General features: G+C 39.7%; 1 protein-coding gene across 2 annotated transcripts in view; it reads left to right on the forward strand.

Moving 5' to 3' along the window:
- Window positions 1-16,775, forward strand: part of POP1 (POP1 ribonuclease P/MRP subunit) — a 36,481-nt gene extending 19,706 nt beyond the window's left edge. For both annotated transcript variants that reach the window (XM_090040408.1, XM_090040409.1), the window contains exons 12-16: window positions 6,158-6,273; window positions 8,500-8,691; window positions 9,679-9,833; window positions 12,495-12,833; window positions 14,487-16,775. In XM_090040408.1, the coding sequence (XP_089896534.1) occupies window positions 6,158-6,273; window positions 8,500-8,691; window positions 9,679-9,833; window positions 12,495-12,833; window positions 14,487-15,141 (1,457 nt within the window). In that variant the 3' untranslated portion in view covers window positions 15,142-16,775. The remainder of the gene's footprint in view (window positions 1-6,157; window positions 6,274-8,499; window positions 8,692-9,678; window positions 9,834-12,494; window positions 12,834-14,486) is intronic.
- The last annotated feature ends 582 nt before the right edge of the window (window positions 16,776-17,357 follow it).

Raw genomic sequence — 17,357 nt, forward strand, 5'->3', positions numbered from 1 at the left:
CAGCCTCAGTCTCTTGCCCCCTGTAGCCTTGGGTCCCTGATCCTCCTTCCTGCTGTCAGTTCCCTCCTGCCTGACCCTCCACTTCCCCATTACTTCTGTTCTGGCACCAGCAGACTCCATCCCCTCTGCAGCTGAGAGCATAGGGCACGGTCCAAGCCTGGCCTTGAAGCCAGCAGCACTGCTATAGGGCCAGGATGGGGTTGTGTTCGGTCAGAGGCTGCCAGCACCTGAGCAAAGGTAACGGCATGGGAGAGTTGCAGCCTGTGAGGATGGAGGGGGAAAGAATCAGTGTGAGGGGTGTAGAGGTGGTTGGGGACAGGCAGCAGCTGCCTGCCCCATGCTACCTCATACTCAATTCTAAGACAAGGGTCTTTTTCCTCATGTTAAATGGGAAAAATAAACCTCACATTTTAATCAGATTAATATGATAATTCAGTTACTGCCACCCTCATCATTTTGATTGTACAGAGGGATTTTGAGGAAGCATTACACCAGTGCCATATTTGAATTTGCCTTCATTGAGGCATTGTTTATACATATCTGCTTCCCTGTAGTTGAGAAGCAGATTATTTCCTATATATATCTCTGCATCTCCACAGCAGCCAGCAATGAAAGAAGCCCTGAGTCCATTTTCATTTTATATAGGGATTCAATAAGAGCTTTTCTACCACCTTGCCAATGTGGTACATCTTGCATTAAGGAAAATAAGGCTGCTTTTAGTCTTTTCACAGCAGTACATTCTATTTGGAGTGAGGTGAGTTTCTCTGACATTTGTCCTTGTGGAGCTATGCAATGCTGAGTAGAGCTGTGATTCTTTTGATTCTCTTGATTTAGGTCAAACCTGTAATTGTTTCTCTATTGTATGCATTTTTAATTCTTGTTTAATGGTTTCTTTGAAAGTCGTAACTCTCTGATTTGACATGTGTCCCAGAACTACATTAATTTTTACTCTGACCTCTGAAGCCTCTTGACAGTCCTAACCAAATAGTCTAGTTTTTGCATGTTGACAATATCTTTGACATCTCATTTTATATAAACAGAAAGGAAACTTTTCCTCCCCCTATCTTTCTCCTTCCCCCTTTTTTCCATTTGCCTTCTGGAGATTTCAGTCCAAGGTGGTACATGTCCATAAGCATGTGAAATGGTCATTATGTATTTTAACAGAGGTTATGTTTGCTTTAATCAGTCTTTAATCTTTGAACTTTGTATGAAGTACTTTTCATATTTTAGCATGTCTTTGAATTCAGACTAAGATAAACTGATCACCTTATAGAGACTAAAACATTTATTCATGATTGCTGTATAGTAAAGTGAGAAGAGTGTCTATCCATTTGTTATTCAAGTACTAGTCAAAACAAACTATTGACTAGTTCTCTCCTGTAGGTGCTACATGTTAACAAATTGAAGATAAAACTTGAACACTTTTAAGACCATCTGATTTAAATCTCTATTTTTCCTTGAGTGCTTATATGCTTACATAGTCTATCATTGGTGCATATGTGCCAAAGGCATTTGACCAGAGACTCATGGTTAGCTGTGTCCTTTGGGCCATCAATTGTTTGGAGTGTTTTCATGCTACCAACTCAGGTTTTAAAAGTACCAACACCCTCTCAGTTTCTTCTCATCAATTGGGACTGCTATCAGTCAGAACTTCTGGTAAGTATGATCAGCCAGTGCTTGTGTTCAGTTTTTGTATGTACCTGTTAGCAGTTAGTTTAGTGTTAGTTCTTTGTTTTCCATTATTGAAGAAGAGCCTTTTTCAGTCTCCCACAGTAATACTCTGGTACCGCCTTAACCGTTTTAGACCCAGCTTCAAAAACTCCTCAGTCTGTGAGACCAGTAACATCTTTAAGATAGGTACAAAGATGTATCATTGGCTTAAGTGAAAGGCATATCATGAAGACCCTCGTAAAATGAAGATCTTTCTCAAAGTGAACATTGGGCAAAAATCTTTATTCTTAGAGATGTCTATGCATTTGACCTTAAGCTCATGAAGAGGTACTTAGCTGTGCAGAGTAAAAGCAGAGTTTGGAATACATAAAATGCTCCTCGGCCATCTGTCTGTGGCTTGAGGAGCAGGCATTTATATTAGATAAGAAATGAGCAAACAAAATGCTCCAGGACTAAACCATTTCATCAAGACGGTTGTTATTTTTACTTCCAATGCCTCCTTTAGCCCCTCAATCTGCATCGGTGCTGACGACTCTGGTGCTGATCCCAGAAATCTGGTGCTGATGACTCCGTTGGCTCCCCCAGTACCAGCACACTCAGTGCTAACACTATTACCAATTATTCGAGACATAAGTAATCACTTTTCCCTGCAGCAGTGACTTCTGCCACTATTCCAGTAAAATAGGGCTAGCATCGGCTATCTTGTTCCCAAGCTTGAACTCCAGGAATATCTAAGCTGGTCAAAGAAGTGCTGTTATTTACCCTGTTTATATGGATTCTACCTTTTCTTGTACAGTTTTGTCAATTTTAACAGAAATTATTGATATTGAAAAAATCCCAAGGTAATATCCTTGTTTGCTCAAGAAACTAACCAGGTGTTTCTTCAAGGTTTACTGCAAAGTACTGGCAACTGAACTTTAAAATGAGTTCTTGGCACCCAATAAGATGCCTAGTTTTTTTTTTTCATTTGTTTCCTGTGATTAACTTCCACTATCATCACAACTTTTTGTCTAACCAAAAGTAAATATATACATTAACCCATGTCCGTTAAAAAAACAAAATAAAAACCCTATCAAACACCCAAGAACTGAAGGAAATACAATCTATTCTAGAACAGAACCTTCTTGTGAATTGCACATGCATTTTATCTGTTGACCTTCTTGATAAGAACAATGACTTCTGACTTCGCATGGTACTTGCTTGCTAAAGATTTAGGCCGAGTTGTTCAAGAAGACAAAATAGTTTTATATATGTCCAATTCGTATTGAGTTGGATGTGCACAGGGCTTCACAGAAAATGGATGTATGCCTTGTTTACACTAGGCTGCGTCTGTCACCAGAACTTCTACCAGCAGGCAGCGGCCACCACACGAGCTGCCAGAGCACATCCACATCTGTGTGGCTTCTACCAGCTCCATGTCGCTCCACTATAGCATGTATATCAGCAAGGATGACATGCACCTTGGAAGGCCTTGTTTCTGAAGGGAGTAGCAGAAGCCTTGTGGTTGGTGAGGCATGACCCCAGGGGGGTCTGTATATAGACCCACCTGTGTTCTGCTGGCAACACTACTGGCACGTAGGATCAATCAACCGAGGGACAGTTCTTGTCTCCAGTAAACTTAAAACACAGACAAAATGCAACAAGGGGAGGGTGGATGTAAAGAGACAGTGAGTTGGTGAGAGAACTGGGTTTTATGCTAGAGTGACAGGATACTTGGTAGACAGAGGGGGTGTTGCCAAACTTAGGAAGCAATGAGAAAAGACACAAAGTTAAGATGGTTAGAAGATACTGATTTTATTTTATGTGTGTATGTATTTAACAGATTTATAGGCAGCCCTTCCCAAAGAGGCTCAAGGCATCTTTCAATAAAAGACAAAATAGAAACAGAATAAAATAGTAAAAATAAGAAAGTAAAACAAAACAACCTCTTCCCGCCATCTTCCCCAAATCTCTGAACTTCAAACAAAGCCCACCCCACCCTCTTCTGCTCCTATGATCCAGAAAGATACCTCCCTCACCTCTGCCCAGTCAAAACTTGCATCCCAACCCACGTTTAGTACCTCTATAAACTAAACATTTCCCTATTATTCCAACCTACTCCCCATCCCCTACCTCACATGCAGTGGAGTCTTCCCACCCCCTTACTTCCCCTCCTAGGCTGTCCCCACAAGTCAACTCATTATCCTCTTCCCCCTCCCCCAAGAAAACATATTGTTCAATTCAACCAAAAACAAAAACTTGGGAAATAATTTTGGCTCTTGTAAGGGTCAGTAGGAGTTTTGCTATTGCCTTAGGTGAGCCAGGATCACCCGTACTAGTTTGGGACTCCCGTAAGGTATAAATTGCTTGAGAAGTGCAGTAATAGCCTAATCTTATCCAGGCTTTGTCATAACTACCAAATCAGAGGAAAAGCCAGCCCCATGTTTCACAGGGTATTCTTGACAATGTGCGATCATTGCCAGTCAATCAGAAAGGCCCGCTTATGTTCAAATTATGAAGGAGTTTCAGAAGTACTGCAATTTGGAGAAAGAGCTCAGACTCCCCTCTAGTTTAGTGTCTGTTTAGGTACAGCGAAAGGAAACTTAGAAGGAGTTTTAGGGGAAGAAGAAGGAATGGAGAGTTGAAAGAGCGCTTCTTGAAAATAAGATGAATGATTGTAGTTAGAATTTAGAAAGTAGTCAGGTGTTTCAGGTTTGACATGGATGTAGCTGCATAAACTATAATGGCTTAAATGGTATATGTGGAAAAAAATAAGATGGAGAAAAAAGTTACAGTAATCAAGTAAAGAAACAACAAGGGAATGAACTAGATTGCATTTGGACAGTATGTAAAGAGAACTGGATTTTCAGGAGACTGGCTATGGGAGGGAAAGTAGGAGATTTATCTTGCTCACCTTTGTTTTTGTGTGATCGTGGCTAAACACCATTCTACTTTTGTTATCAGCCCAGACAGAAGGAAGAAATTGAGCAAATAGAGTCTGTTCCTAAAATTCTTTGGAATTCCTGAAGATATTTGTGTTTCTTTTACATCCAACCCTTTATTTTGTTGGGGTGGATATGAAAAAGATCCCGTGTCAGAACAGAACCATCTGCATTTATGCAAACTTAAAGAATGCAGTTCCAACTTATAGCAAATCTAACCTGATTATTATTTTTGTGCATCTCCTTTGAAATTATAACTTATGCGCAGAAATGCTTAGCAGGTTTCAACTTGTAAGCTCTATAATTCTTCAAGGGATACTGCCAGTTTAAAAGTCACGTCTCATAGTTACAAATAGCACATTAAAATGATAATATATACATTTTTAAAAGTTTTTTTATCTTTGTGTACGTGACTGGGCTGTGTACAGTCAGTGCCACCCTTTTCTTCTAACTACTTTCTTCTGAGCATTAACAGAAAAATTATATACATTTTAAGAAATTATTTAAAAATTCAAGCTCTTCTCGCAGGATTTTTTTTTAAGCTAATCAATTTCTGAAGATTCGTTGGGCGTTTCCCTTACACTTGCCTTCATCTTGTCAAATATGGTTCCATAGACAGTAAAAATAAATTCCTTACATTTCATTCATGGAACAATTGTGATGACTTCATTGTACAAGAATATCTTGTTTTGGTAGGGAGGTGGTTGCTGGTTGCCATGTTATGCCATGCCATATTCCAGAACTTTTCATCCATACCTGTCAAAACATGTTAGAAAGTGGGCGATATGATAGAATCTTCATTTTGCAGATGAGGCATGGAGAAGTGACTGAGGGACAGAATGGCTGAGCCAGCCAAGATGTCACTAAGTCAGCGGCAGAGCTAAGAGTATCATTTACTAGTTTCTAGTTGTTCCTTCAACTTTCTAGGCAGTATGCAAACATAGAAGAGACTTGGTCCCAGCCTCAAAGAAGTTACAGTTTTACAATTTATAGGCTAAGGAATGCATAAAAACAACAGATTAAGCAGCCAGTTAGTGACTGAGTATTTCCTGATAATATTTTAATAACATGTTTTAGAGGCTTAAAATCATCCTCAGTTACACTACTGCTTTGCTGATCTGAGATGTAGGCTTCATGGTAGGGTGTTTCTCCTTGTCTCCCAAACCCAGTAAACCTGAGCCTTTTTTCTAAATGGGTGGTTCTACAAATTCCAGAACAGATTATGAAGATCTGCCAGTTGATTATTACAGATATGATTCATTTTGCTGAACTTGGCAACAGATTTGTGTTACAAAATGCCTTTTGATGAAGAGATTAGTTGCTCAATCCTCTAAAATTGTTTCTCAGATCTAAGCTACCCACAACTATTTTAGCTTCAATTTCTATTTAAAAAATCTAAGATACTTTTGGAAGTTTTGATCTTTCATATTAAGGATTTTCATCCTCTGCATTCCCATAACTATAGTCTCTCCAGTTGTTTTCCTTTCACTTGTATTTCCCTTTTATGTGGCATATCTAAGATGATAAAATGTGTTTTTTGTATGAAGGTTCCTTTTCTCTTATAGACGTTGAGAAAGTGGCGCAGCTGACTCTAGAGGGTGTACCTGTAGAATGTGCTCACAGCTTTATTTGGGACCAGACTGTCTGTAAGAATGTCACTGAAAATAAACTCCCAGAGCAGGTAATTTAACTATATGAATTACTAAATTTAAAAACAAAATAAACCTGGTTAACATCTACCATCTCCAGTGCACATAATGACATTTAAAATTCACCCTCTGTGCAGTTCACAAAGCAGTGGTTTCCCAGTTGAATCCTATTCCATTGCTAAGATAAAGGCTGTTATCTCAAATCATAGGATTATATGAAATTAGGGATGGAAGGGACCTCAGGGGGTCATCTGGTCCAATCCCCTGCTCAAAGCAGGACCATCCCCAACTATATTATCCCAGCCAAAGCTTTGTCTAGCCAAGTCTTAAAAACCTCTGAGGATGGTTCCAGTGTTTTACTACCCTCCTGGTGAGAGAGGTTCTTTTTAATATCTAACCTAAACTTCCCCTGCTGCAAGTTGAAACCATTGCTTCGTTTTCTGCAACTGAGAACAGTCTAGCTCTATCCTCTTTGGAACCAGATAGTTGAAGGATGCTATTAAAGCACCATTCAATCGTCTCTTCTCCAAACTAAATAAGCCGGGTTCCGTCAGCCTCTCTTCATGAGTCATGTCCCCCAGCCCTCTCACCATTTTTGGTGCCCTCCATTGGACTCTGTCCAATTTGTTCACATCATTTCTGTAGCGAAGAGCCCAGAATTGGACACAGAACTCCAGGTGTGTCCTCGCCAGTGCTGAATAGTGGGGAATAATCACTCTTTTGGGTATAGTTTGGAACTCTTGCAATAGTTCAATTAAGTCATACTAATTGCTTAATTTATGCTTAACAAGATAGATAGCTTGCTCCTGAGAATGTATAATAATTTTAAGTCTTCATTTGTTTAAAAAAACTTAAAAGATTTTACACTTCTTCTAACCTGTGTATACCAGGTGAAAATGCTGGAGCAGTATAAAGGGGCTCTAAAATCCTCAATTCTTGCGAGAAGAGAAAATGAAGAAGAGTTCTGTAGATATGAACATGTTGGAGGGAGAGAAGCATATGTGTAGCATCTGGACTGCAGTCCACTATGCTGTGGAACTTGTGGACAGTTCTGTGACTTGGTGCCAGAGTCATGCTGGCCAGAGTATTGAGGACATGCTGCCAGAGTATTGAGGATCTGCCTGTACAATGCAATATTATGCTATGCAGATGTATTGGAACTGGCTCTGAATTAGCTAACTGGGTACTGGAAACAGCCTGGCTGCTCTAACATGGTGCCCTACTCAGGCTAACAGAGCTATTGACCATTTCCCAGATCCAAACTAGCTAATTCAGAACTAAGTCCAGTTATCTTTATATGGCACTTTGTTGTGTCTAGTAACTCCACACAAATAAGCTCCCAAATTGTGTCTGAAAAATATTGGGAATCATAGAGCAGCCCAGGAACAGGATTGCAAAATGACAGCCTAAAGCCACCATAAGCTCCATTCACTCAGAACTGCAAGTTCTTCACTGCTCTTTTTTAAGATGAGATACTATTGTGTGATGGCAATGTCTATCTGAATATTCTCTTGATGTTGACCTGGCTTCACATGCTGTGGAATGACCACCTTGCATAAATAATGAAAGCACTTCCAAAGCATTTTTATGTAATACAATAAAAATTACTGCGTGCGTACTGACATTTGTGCATATGACCACAAACTTCAATGCTTTTTATAGCTGTGCAGAGTTAACATCAAGGAAATATAAGGATGCAGTATATTTAAAAGAACTGAAGTACTGTATATTTTTAGTTGCTTTGATACTAGTGTTTTTTAATTGAGGACCCCTCAGTACTGATTTTTTTTTTTTTACCTTTATAGCTATGACATTGGCTCCCAGCATTAGTTTATAACCTAGAGTTCCTTTTTTCCTTTTCTTCCTAACCGAAACTGGCAATGGTTTGATTTCATATGTTTGAATTATAATGAGGTTTTCTAGAAGTTTGCATTTCGACATTATCTTCTTAAGCTTCCTTACCTGCTCCATAGCATAGTAGCCTGGTACCCTGATGTGCAAATACTGTAGTCTCTGAGTGGAATAAAACCCTTCTGCAATTAGTATTTCTTTTATGGGCGTCCTAAGTTGGATGTAAACCATTTTTGTTTATAGGTAAAGATAGATTTAAATGTACATAGAATAACCTGTGTAGAATCTGCCTATGGATTGTAATAAGAACATCCCTTTGAATATGTATATGGAATAGTTCAATGAAAGAAGAAAATTGTTGACCAAATTATGAAGAACTTTCCTAACTGCTTTGAATCTCACTTTAGGATTTAAATCGCATGAGAAGTGAACTGTTAGTACCTGGATCACGGCTTGACTTGGGTCCTTGGGAATCCAAGATTCCTATACTTTTGGTTCAGCAACCAGGGAAAGTGGCTGGAGAAGATCGACCAGGATGGGGAAGTGGCTGGGATATCTATCTTCCGAAAGGCTGGGGCATGGCTTTCTGGATTCCTTTTGTAAGCGACTTTCATTACAAATTGCAGGCAAATATGACAGATTAAAATGGAATTTGGTCTGATCGGTGATCATCTGGGGAAACGTGTCCTGGTACACTCCCCTTATGGCTACTGAATCAAAGTTTCATTTTAAGGCATGCATGTGAAACTTGCCCCAAAGGTAGGTTAAGTTATCTTTCAAACTTACTAACCAGCCATAGTTGTTGCACCCACTGTGAAAGTGTGATGAAACATGAAATGAAGCTTTGATTGTGGGGGCAGAGTGAGAGAACATGCAGACATGTAACTTCAATCTTTCTGCTTTTAAGGGTGTTTATTTAAAAAAAACATTAAAAAACCATGTGTATTCTAGGAGCTTGCAAAAAAGGTCATATATGATGCCCCCTGCCAAGCTTGTAGTCCAGCTCTGATTGGACCATCACCAGCAGCTGCCTAATGGAGGTGATCTATGTGAGCCAAGATTAGCAATCTCTGATTGCTCTCCTGTTTCGGAGAGCTCAAAAAATTTTAATTAGACAGAATACTCTTGCCTTGTTGCTTGGAAAATTCAGCTTTGATCATTTAAAGTTGGATAGGTTTTGCATCTTCTGCAGTTCACTTTATAGCTGTGTGTGGATGGAAGACTTGTGCTGATGTTTGTTGCATAATAAAGGAGAGATTGGTCAGTGGCTTTGCTCTCATGATAGGATAGTCCTGGCAAGCTTTACAGTCATAGTCCATGAAATCATTCTCCAGATTTTCTGATAGTTTTTGAAGATTAAACTAAAGAAGCATAAACGGAACCAGCATTTCACCTAATGAATCTTGAGAGCTGTAATATCCATGCTTTAAGTTCATCTTCACAACTAAAGCAATAGAAGTTAAGTGTTCTTAGACAATAAAGTCCTGCTTTTCCAAGGTGCTTCAGCTGACATTCTTTAACTAGGAGCCTTAGCCTTAACTTTTTTCAATCTTATTTAGAAAAATACTGATGTTATTACCTTGCAGATATATCAAGGTGTACGAGTTGGTGGCTTGCAAGAGGCTTTGAAACATTCTGAATATAAAAGAATACCTCATATTCCAGATGATTACCCAGACTGTCCTGCTGGAATTCAGTTTGCCAAAGAACTAGAAAGCAGTCTTTTTGAAAAATTCAAGAGGTAAAATTGAATTTATCAAAGATTGATTTTTTTTTTTAATTTAGAAAATTGGCCTATTTTATTTAAAAAAAAAAAAAAAAGTTATATTCCCTAAAAATGTCATGATCTGTTATTGCCTTGTTTAATTTCTAGAATTATGTTTTGTTGAGAGCCTCTGTTCATGTCTGAAATGCCATTATTACAAAAAAAAATGGTGTTCTGTAGACAGAAAGTGCTCTGCTAATAGGACCCATAAATTTAATTAAAACCTTTTTAGATCCACACTTTCATTCATTCATAAAGTTTTAATGTGATGGTGGATAACACAGTGGAGTAAACAAAGCCATAAACTTCATGCTGTTAGCATCAAATAAGGGAAAAATCAATTTCTGCCAAATGTAGAAAGATAAAGTTAGTGAGAAGGCATTTTGATATCAGGTTTCTAAAAGCATTGTACAAATAATGGGGCATGCAGTAATTAAGCTTATTGCAATACTTGATAGTATAATTAACATCAGGCAAAATAATTCTTGTATTCTAATTATTTGTCTCTGTTGTCACAGAAAATAACCTCAAACTTTTTTCAATCTTATTTAAGCTAGGTTTGCCTCTCATCACCCATGTCAAATACACTTGTGGGAGCTCATTGATCAGAAGAAATAGAAGGAAACAGATTTGGCTGTATATGGCAAACAACGTGACAACAGCTGCCAATATGAAGCAACGAGCAATCTTGTAGTGCAGTGGTGCTCACAGTTTTGGGCCCTGCGCTGTCCACACATGCCAGGATTGGGCCCTGTGCCACCTCCACCCAGACGGAGCCTGATCCCAGCTGGGCAGGGATGACATGGGTCCCCAGGGCCCAATCTCAGCCAGGCAGAAGTGGCACAGAACCTGGTGCCACACCCACCTGGCTGGAATCGGGCTCCAGGGGCCACATGCATTGGGAACAGGTCCCGTGTGCCTGATGTAGCATGCAGGACCACAGCCCGCAGGGACCACACCCCTAGGATCCATGGAGAGCACTGTAGGACAGATGACATAATGCTGGAGGCTGGATCTGGATCACAAGCCATGGGGTTGAGCACCCCTGCTATAATGTCTTAGATGGGGTGCTTCTATAAGAGATAGGGAAGGAAAAATACTACATTAAAAGACATTCCTACAGTAGGAGAAGCTAATTTAGAATATTATGTACATTTCTGGTCAGTGGGTTCAAAAGACATTGAACTGGAAGCTACAGAGAAGGGCTACTGAAGTGAATAAGGGAATGGAGAATGTACTTTACTGGGGCAAGATTAAAAGAACTTGGTTGTTTATTCTAACTCTGTGAAGACTGAGAGGGGAAATGATTACTCTCTTTATAAATACACTAGAGAGGGAAAAATATTTAAATTATAGGATAACTGTGGTACAAGATTAACTAGGTACAGCTTAATCATGAATAGGGACCTACTGAATTTGGAGCAGCTGCCCCCTGATTTTTCAGGCAGAACATGGGGTCCAGCAGCCATTTTGCAGGTAAAGTGCAGCATTCCCCCCCACCTCTGATTGGCTAAGGGGCCCAGGTGGCCCCATCCTTTATCAGTGGTTGGCTGTGAGGGCTGCCAGTCATGCAGTTTTGCCGCCAATTGGTGGAAAGGAGTTGAGGCCACATGGTAGTAGCCCTTGCAGCCAATCTGTATTCAGGAGCAGGGGCAGCAGCCATCTTCCTGACAGCCCTTCAAGTGGGCAGGCCTCTCTCCCCCTTCCCCACTTCTGTGGGCTGCTGGCTTCCTCTGAGGAACCTTTATTTTCTTTTCAGTAAGCTTTTTTTTTTTCCTCGCAGATTTCACAGGCATTACCCAATTTTGTGGGCAGTGCCAGATTTCACAAAATCACGATTTCAGTAGGTCACTAATCATGAATGAAATGAGACTGATGGCTACAAATCTCTCTCTAGTTTTCAGAAGAGTGAAGTTCTAGAATGGCCCTCCAAACAAGGTCATGAGCCTTGTTTCAAGAGAGAACTAGATAAGTTAACAAAATGGCAGAGACAAGGGAGGGGCAATCCTAGAGATGGAGTCAAAGCATGTAGTATGAGACTTCAGAAGTTTAGTTTGTGAATATTCCTGAAAGAGAGTTTGAAGGAAACTTAATTATTGTGCAGGCTGGTTGAATCTAAGGAAGATATGTGGTGGCATGGTGCTTAGCCTCATTGATGATGCAGGCAGGAGTCTGGTAGCAGAGGTCAAAAACTAGAGAAAACAGTCTAATGAAGAGTTGCAGTTTCCTGGCAGCAGGGAAAAGTTGGGCACTGGAATGAATGTTTGCCTTGGGGGCATAGTAAACTTGTAGTGTCTCAGGATTCTTGAGTTTGCTATTGTCTTTAGGATGTGCTTTAATTTAGATGATGGGGAAAATCTACAGTTCGTGTGTGCAAGTAAGGAAGGTCAGGCCAGGTGGTTGTGACAGCTCTTTCTGGATTAGATTTTTCTTCCTTGGTTCGTTCTTCTTCCACTCAAGCTTGCAATATGCTTATACTACTTGCTGCATCCTATTTATACTATATTTAGTAATATTTAATCTATTTAATCCATTAATCCCATGCTTCAGGGTTTATGCTAATGCATTGTAATGAATGCTGTTTCCCTGTTCCAAATTAATTATGGGAAGTTCTTCCATTTTCTTTTTATTATTTAGGCGCCCACCTGCAAAAAGGGCAAACTATGTCAAACTTGGCACCCTGACCCCTTTCTTCTGCCCATGGGAACAACTAACCCAGGACTGGGAAGAAAGAAACAAAACACAAGGAGAATCTACATGTATGTCAGAAATTAAGAGATGTGTGACTGAAAAGCAAGCTCATAATGATCCACAGCCCATAGTAGTCACAGAGTCTTCTCATGAGACTAGCCAGATGGAAGAAAACATGGAAATGACATGCTCTCAAGGGAATGTAATCACGGAAATATTGAATAAGGGCCAAGACTTGGGCAAGAAAAACAAAGTTGTAGCAAGTAATTGCTTCATTGTTCTCAGGTATGACAGAGTGGCTTCAGAAGCATGCAAGATGTTACTTGCTGCTATAAAGATGCTTTATATAATTGGGAAGCAACAAAGAGTCATAATTGTTTTGAGTTTTCTGCTTGGAGTATAGATATGGGGAAATGAGTTTGGCTTGGTAGATTTCTCATACCGTGGTGGGGATGAGACTGATCAAAAGTTGTACTAAGGATAAAAATCTGCTACAACAGCAATTATTCCTCTCTCTTCTCCATGGAACTGGTGACTAGGCACAGGAGTGAGCCCTCTTCAAGCTACTTTTTAAGCTGGCACTTGTTTGGGAATGCTAATATGCTTCATGCCTCTGGTGGGAGAAATATTTTAGATTCGCTTTACCTGAAGAAATTAGCATCTTATAATCTACAAGAAAAAAAAGTCATGCATCTAGAAGCATCTGTCAACTTAAAAACTGCCTCTTTGGCACCTTTTCTTGCATTCTTGTCTATAATATATGGATATGGACTATGATTGTCACAATCTATAGAGGAAATAGGCAAGGATTTTTGTGGGCAGTATATTTTATCGGACCAACAGCATGTTTAGGATAGACTTAGAAAAACTTTCAAATGCAATGTATTCTCCTTAAGTAACACATTATGTTCAGAAGCTTGCTTGAGGATTCATACAGGTGTTCTGTTTCTACCAGGAGAATTGCCACTCTCCCAGTAGAAACTCTGAGCATACAAGCATTTGTTCAATTTCTTCTGAAAGAAACATTCACCCTCTGAGAGAGAGATCTTCTAGGTTGACACCTGGAAAATCTCCCCTTTGAGAGAAACTCTCTTGCAAGAATGAACTTCTGGTCAGGTCTGGTCCAAGAGGAGAGTGGGCTGGACCAGTGAGGCAGTGCTTCCTACCTCTTTCCCAAACCAGTAACAGAATGGAAGAAGCTGTCCCCTGGTCTGGGGAAGTCATGGCATGTCTTTTCCCACTACTGCAGTCTCCCTGGGGACTGGGACGAGTAGAGCCACAGCTCCCCATTCCTTCCCCAGATTGGGATCACCCTAGTCTGGTGAAGGTATGGAGAGCAGAGGAGCAGGGATGGTTGCAGGCTGAAACCTGTATGCTCCCTCTCCTGGAAAGTTTTCTACCAGTGGAAATTTCTCACAAATTTCTCCACTACTAGAAATGAACTCCTGTTTGGCATAAATCTGTCCCAACCGTGCAGTTGGTCTGATTAAAAATATCACCCACAAAACTGCTTGCCCCTTTCATGTTTCCTGCACTATCACAGGTATAACATCTCTCCAACACTACCAAAAAGTAGAGCTAATTAGCAGTTTCATCTGATTTTAGAACAGTGCTTGAGCAAGAGGATGTGTTTGTGCACGTAAAGAGAAGTGCCTGGATGTGAGTCTTTCATTCTGTGTAACTAGTACATGCACTGAAGAAAGGTAAATCTGGCTTAAACAGTCCGCTTTGAAGGCTCTAAGGAAGCAGTAGTACAACCACATGGCTTTGAATTGGCCAGCACCCCTTTCTCTTTTTAATTTTAAGACCTTTACACACATACTCAGAAAGCTGTTGAGGGCCTTATTTTGAAAATAGAAACATCAATTTTCAGTACTCTTGGTGTTTTCATAATATATTTTTCCAAGTATCCCTAACACATCTTTATACCTCAAACAGGAGCACAGAGTTATTAAAACAATTATCAGCCTGGTGCCAGCCTACTTCTGGAAGAGGTTGGAGGGGACGCACTGCTTCTAGACAGGGGAAGAAGGAAATGACTGAAGATGTCCTCTTGCCAATCTTTAAGTGCTACCCGAGGGCACTTGTGTGGGTCACCTTCTCTTTACTGCGAAAGGGTACCCCTGAGTTGCATACCATGGTTTGCATTCCAACCAAGGAAGATTTTCTGCACCTAAGTGAAGACAAGCTCTTCTGTGGTCCTGAAGAACCCAAACACAGTGACATATTCAAGCACAAGATAGTAAAACTAAAAGAGAGAAAAAAGAAAAAAGATGGTGGAAAAATTCTAGAAAGTGCGGCTTCTAGTAGCCTGAACGCAAATGCAGTTGAGGAGCAGAAAAACCTAATTCTTGGATTATGGTCTGACCCTTTACCAGATGTTACTTCACATTGCTCTAGAATTCTCTTAGGGTTTGTCACTCGAGGAGATTTTTCATTGGCTGATGGCTGTGGAGAAGCACTAGGATTTGTTAGCTTGACAGGATTACTACATATGTTACCCAGTCAACCAGAAGATAAAAAAGGCTTTGTTTTATTAAGAACTCCAGGGTCTCGGCAGTACAGATTTGCTAGACTCACTATTGAGGTATAAATGGTGATTATAATAAAATAGTACACAGACAGTTCCAGTATTATTCCTTATATAATGTCTATGGACTTTCAAATTAGAGACAGGAATTAGAAGAAATTTGTGACTCAATTGTGTAACGAGCAGTATGAAAATACTTAGAAAACTAGTATCCTATATCAGTTAACCTATTAACCAGCTAATCTGCTGATAACATATGTTGCTCAAAGGTTCTGAGTACAAAAATGATTATCTTGTTTGTAGCAGGCATTTTTTTTTTATTTTAATGCAATTGAAACAAATGTTATCAGTGATTCATACCCTTGCAATGCTTCCACATAAAAAATCTGGTTATGGACTGATGCAGTTCATTATTCTCCTAACTGCTTGCTGTCTTGGCTGGTGTACATAACAAATGGCTTTCCTGGATTCTTAAATCTTGCAGCTAAGGAAGTCTGGCTGCAGCAAGGTGGACTTGATACAGTACAAACTTTTTTTTTTTCCTTGAGAAACTCAGTGCTTAAATAAGAGAATGCTATATTAGAAATACTGACTGCAGATTTGGTTATTATAACGTATATCTACCAAAATGTTTCTTTCCACGTTGGTGTGAACATTTTTTCAAAAGGGCCTCTTCTTTTTTTGTGTAAACATCTTCATTGTAATTTAACTAACAAGATGGGTTTTGGTCTGCTGGATAAACAAAAATAGCTAAAAAGTGGAGTCTGAAGTACTTGAAAGCTTAAGTTTGCTGAAGTGCTTTAAATGGGATCCTTGATACCCTACATTCATTAACAGAACGCATGGGTTATATTTAAATACAAGTAAAGCCAAACGAATTAGAAATCAGTGTCAATAAATGAGTTCCACGGGATTTTGATTGACATTGCTCACACCTTAACAGCTGAAACGTTTCTCTAAATGTAGAGGTTTCACCTATTTTTGACAAGAAACAGGAGAATTCAGCCCTTGCAAGGAAAAGTCTTTTGGTAGTTTTAAGACACAAATTTTCATCATTGGATTTACTCAAATTTTATGTTAATGATTTGGGCTGCCACATGATGCGTTCCATTGTAGTTTGGCTTTTAATTTTTGCAAAATCAGCTAGAGCCTGACATTTTTCTTTGTTCCCTATATTTAGATGACACAAGTCAACTGGGAGTATAAACATAGTCTCATCACTTACTGAGTTTTTAAAGCATTACAGTTCACCTTTTAAAAAAATGACAGCCTTCAATTTCCAGTCATTCTAGTACAGAGTTCTGAGAACAAAGTTGAATGTTAAATTAGATAACTGAATAATTGTAGCTTGCAGACAGCCTGATGCAAATGCTTACTGGAAGGTGGCATTTCCCTAACTAACATACAAGTAAATATACAACTTTCTTTTCACGAGTTTTATGTTTGATTCTTTAAACTTGAAATGAAAATCCAAATATGAAACAATTTATTGATCATACAGTATTTGGAAATGAATTCACACATTTAAGCTCAATTTAAAAGAATCACAAAAATCAGCATTGTTTTTCTTCCACAGATATGATCTATTTTACAAACATGAAAAGGTTTCTGTTGAACTGTGTAACATATTAATTATTTGCTCATTACTGAATTAAACAACTATAGTAATGTGTTGTCTGCATTTACTGGGAATCTTTCTGGGGGAGGGAGAGGCGGGAATGGAAGCAAAACATTGGTTGCACAGAAGAGTCATCCAGAACCCAGGGAAGCCAAAATAATATAGAACAGGTGATGGATTTGTGTTTAGAATATTTGTACATTTAAAATGCCTGTACAAGAACCTTAAATTCTCCAGCTAGTCTTCATGATACAGGTGGGTGAATCTTCAGAATGGTTCCCAAGTTTGTACACCAGTCATACAACTCATTAAACAACACCTTTGGCATTACTGTGTCACACTAACTACAAAGGTAGGCCATGTTGGCCCTTTAGGCTGTGTCCGCATGAACATGGTTGTTTGTTTCCTGGTACAAGAAACAGTGGCGCACCTTGTGCTGCTGCTACTTGCCCCCAGGGAATGCCTGTGGCAGATTACCCTGGGTAGGGTAGAAGAGGCTGGGGCTAACACTGGCCCCAGCAGCCTTACCTGGAGAGCTGCAGCCGCAGTGATCCTGCTGCTTGGAGCCCAGCTGGCAGCCGGAGTATGGCTCTGGTTGGTCAGGCTCCAGTTTTAGGTGGTGCATGCTGCTGCTGTGTGTTCTGCTCCACGTTTTTCATGC

Source organism: Crocodylus siamensis, chromosome 3, assembly GCF_052110815.1.
Source record: "Crocodylus siamensis isolate JL-2025a chromosome 3, ASM5211081v1, whole genome shotgun sequence".
In the NCBI taxonomy this organism is placed as follows: Eukaryota; Metazoa; Chordata; order Crocodylia; family Crocodylidae; genus Crocodylus; species Crocodylus siamensis.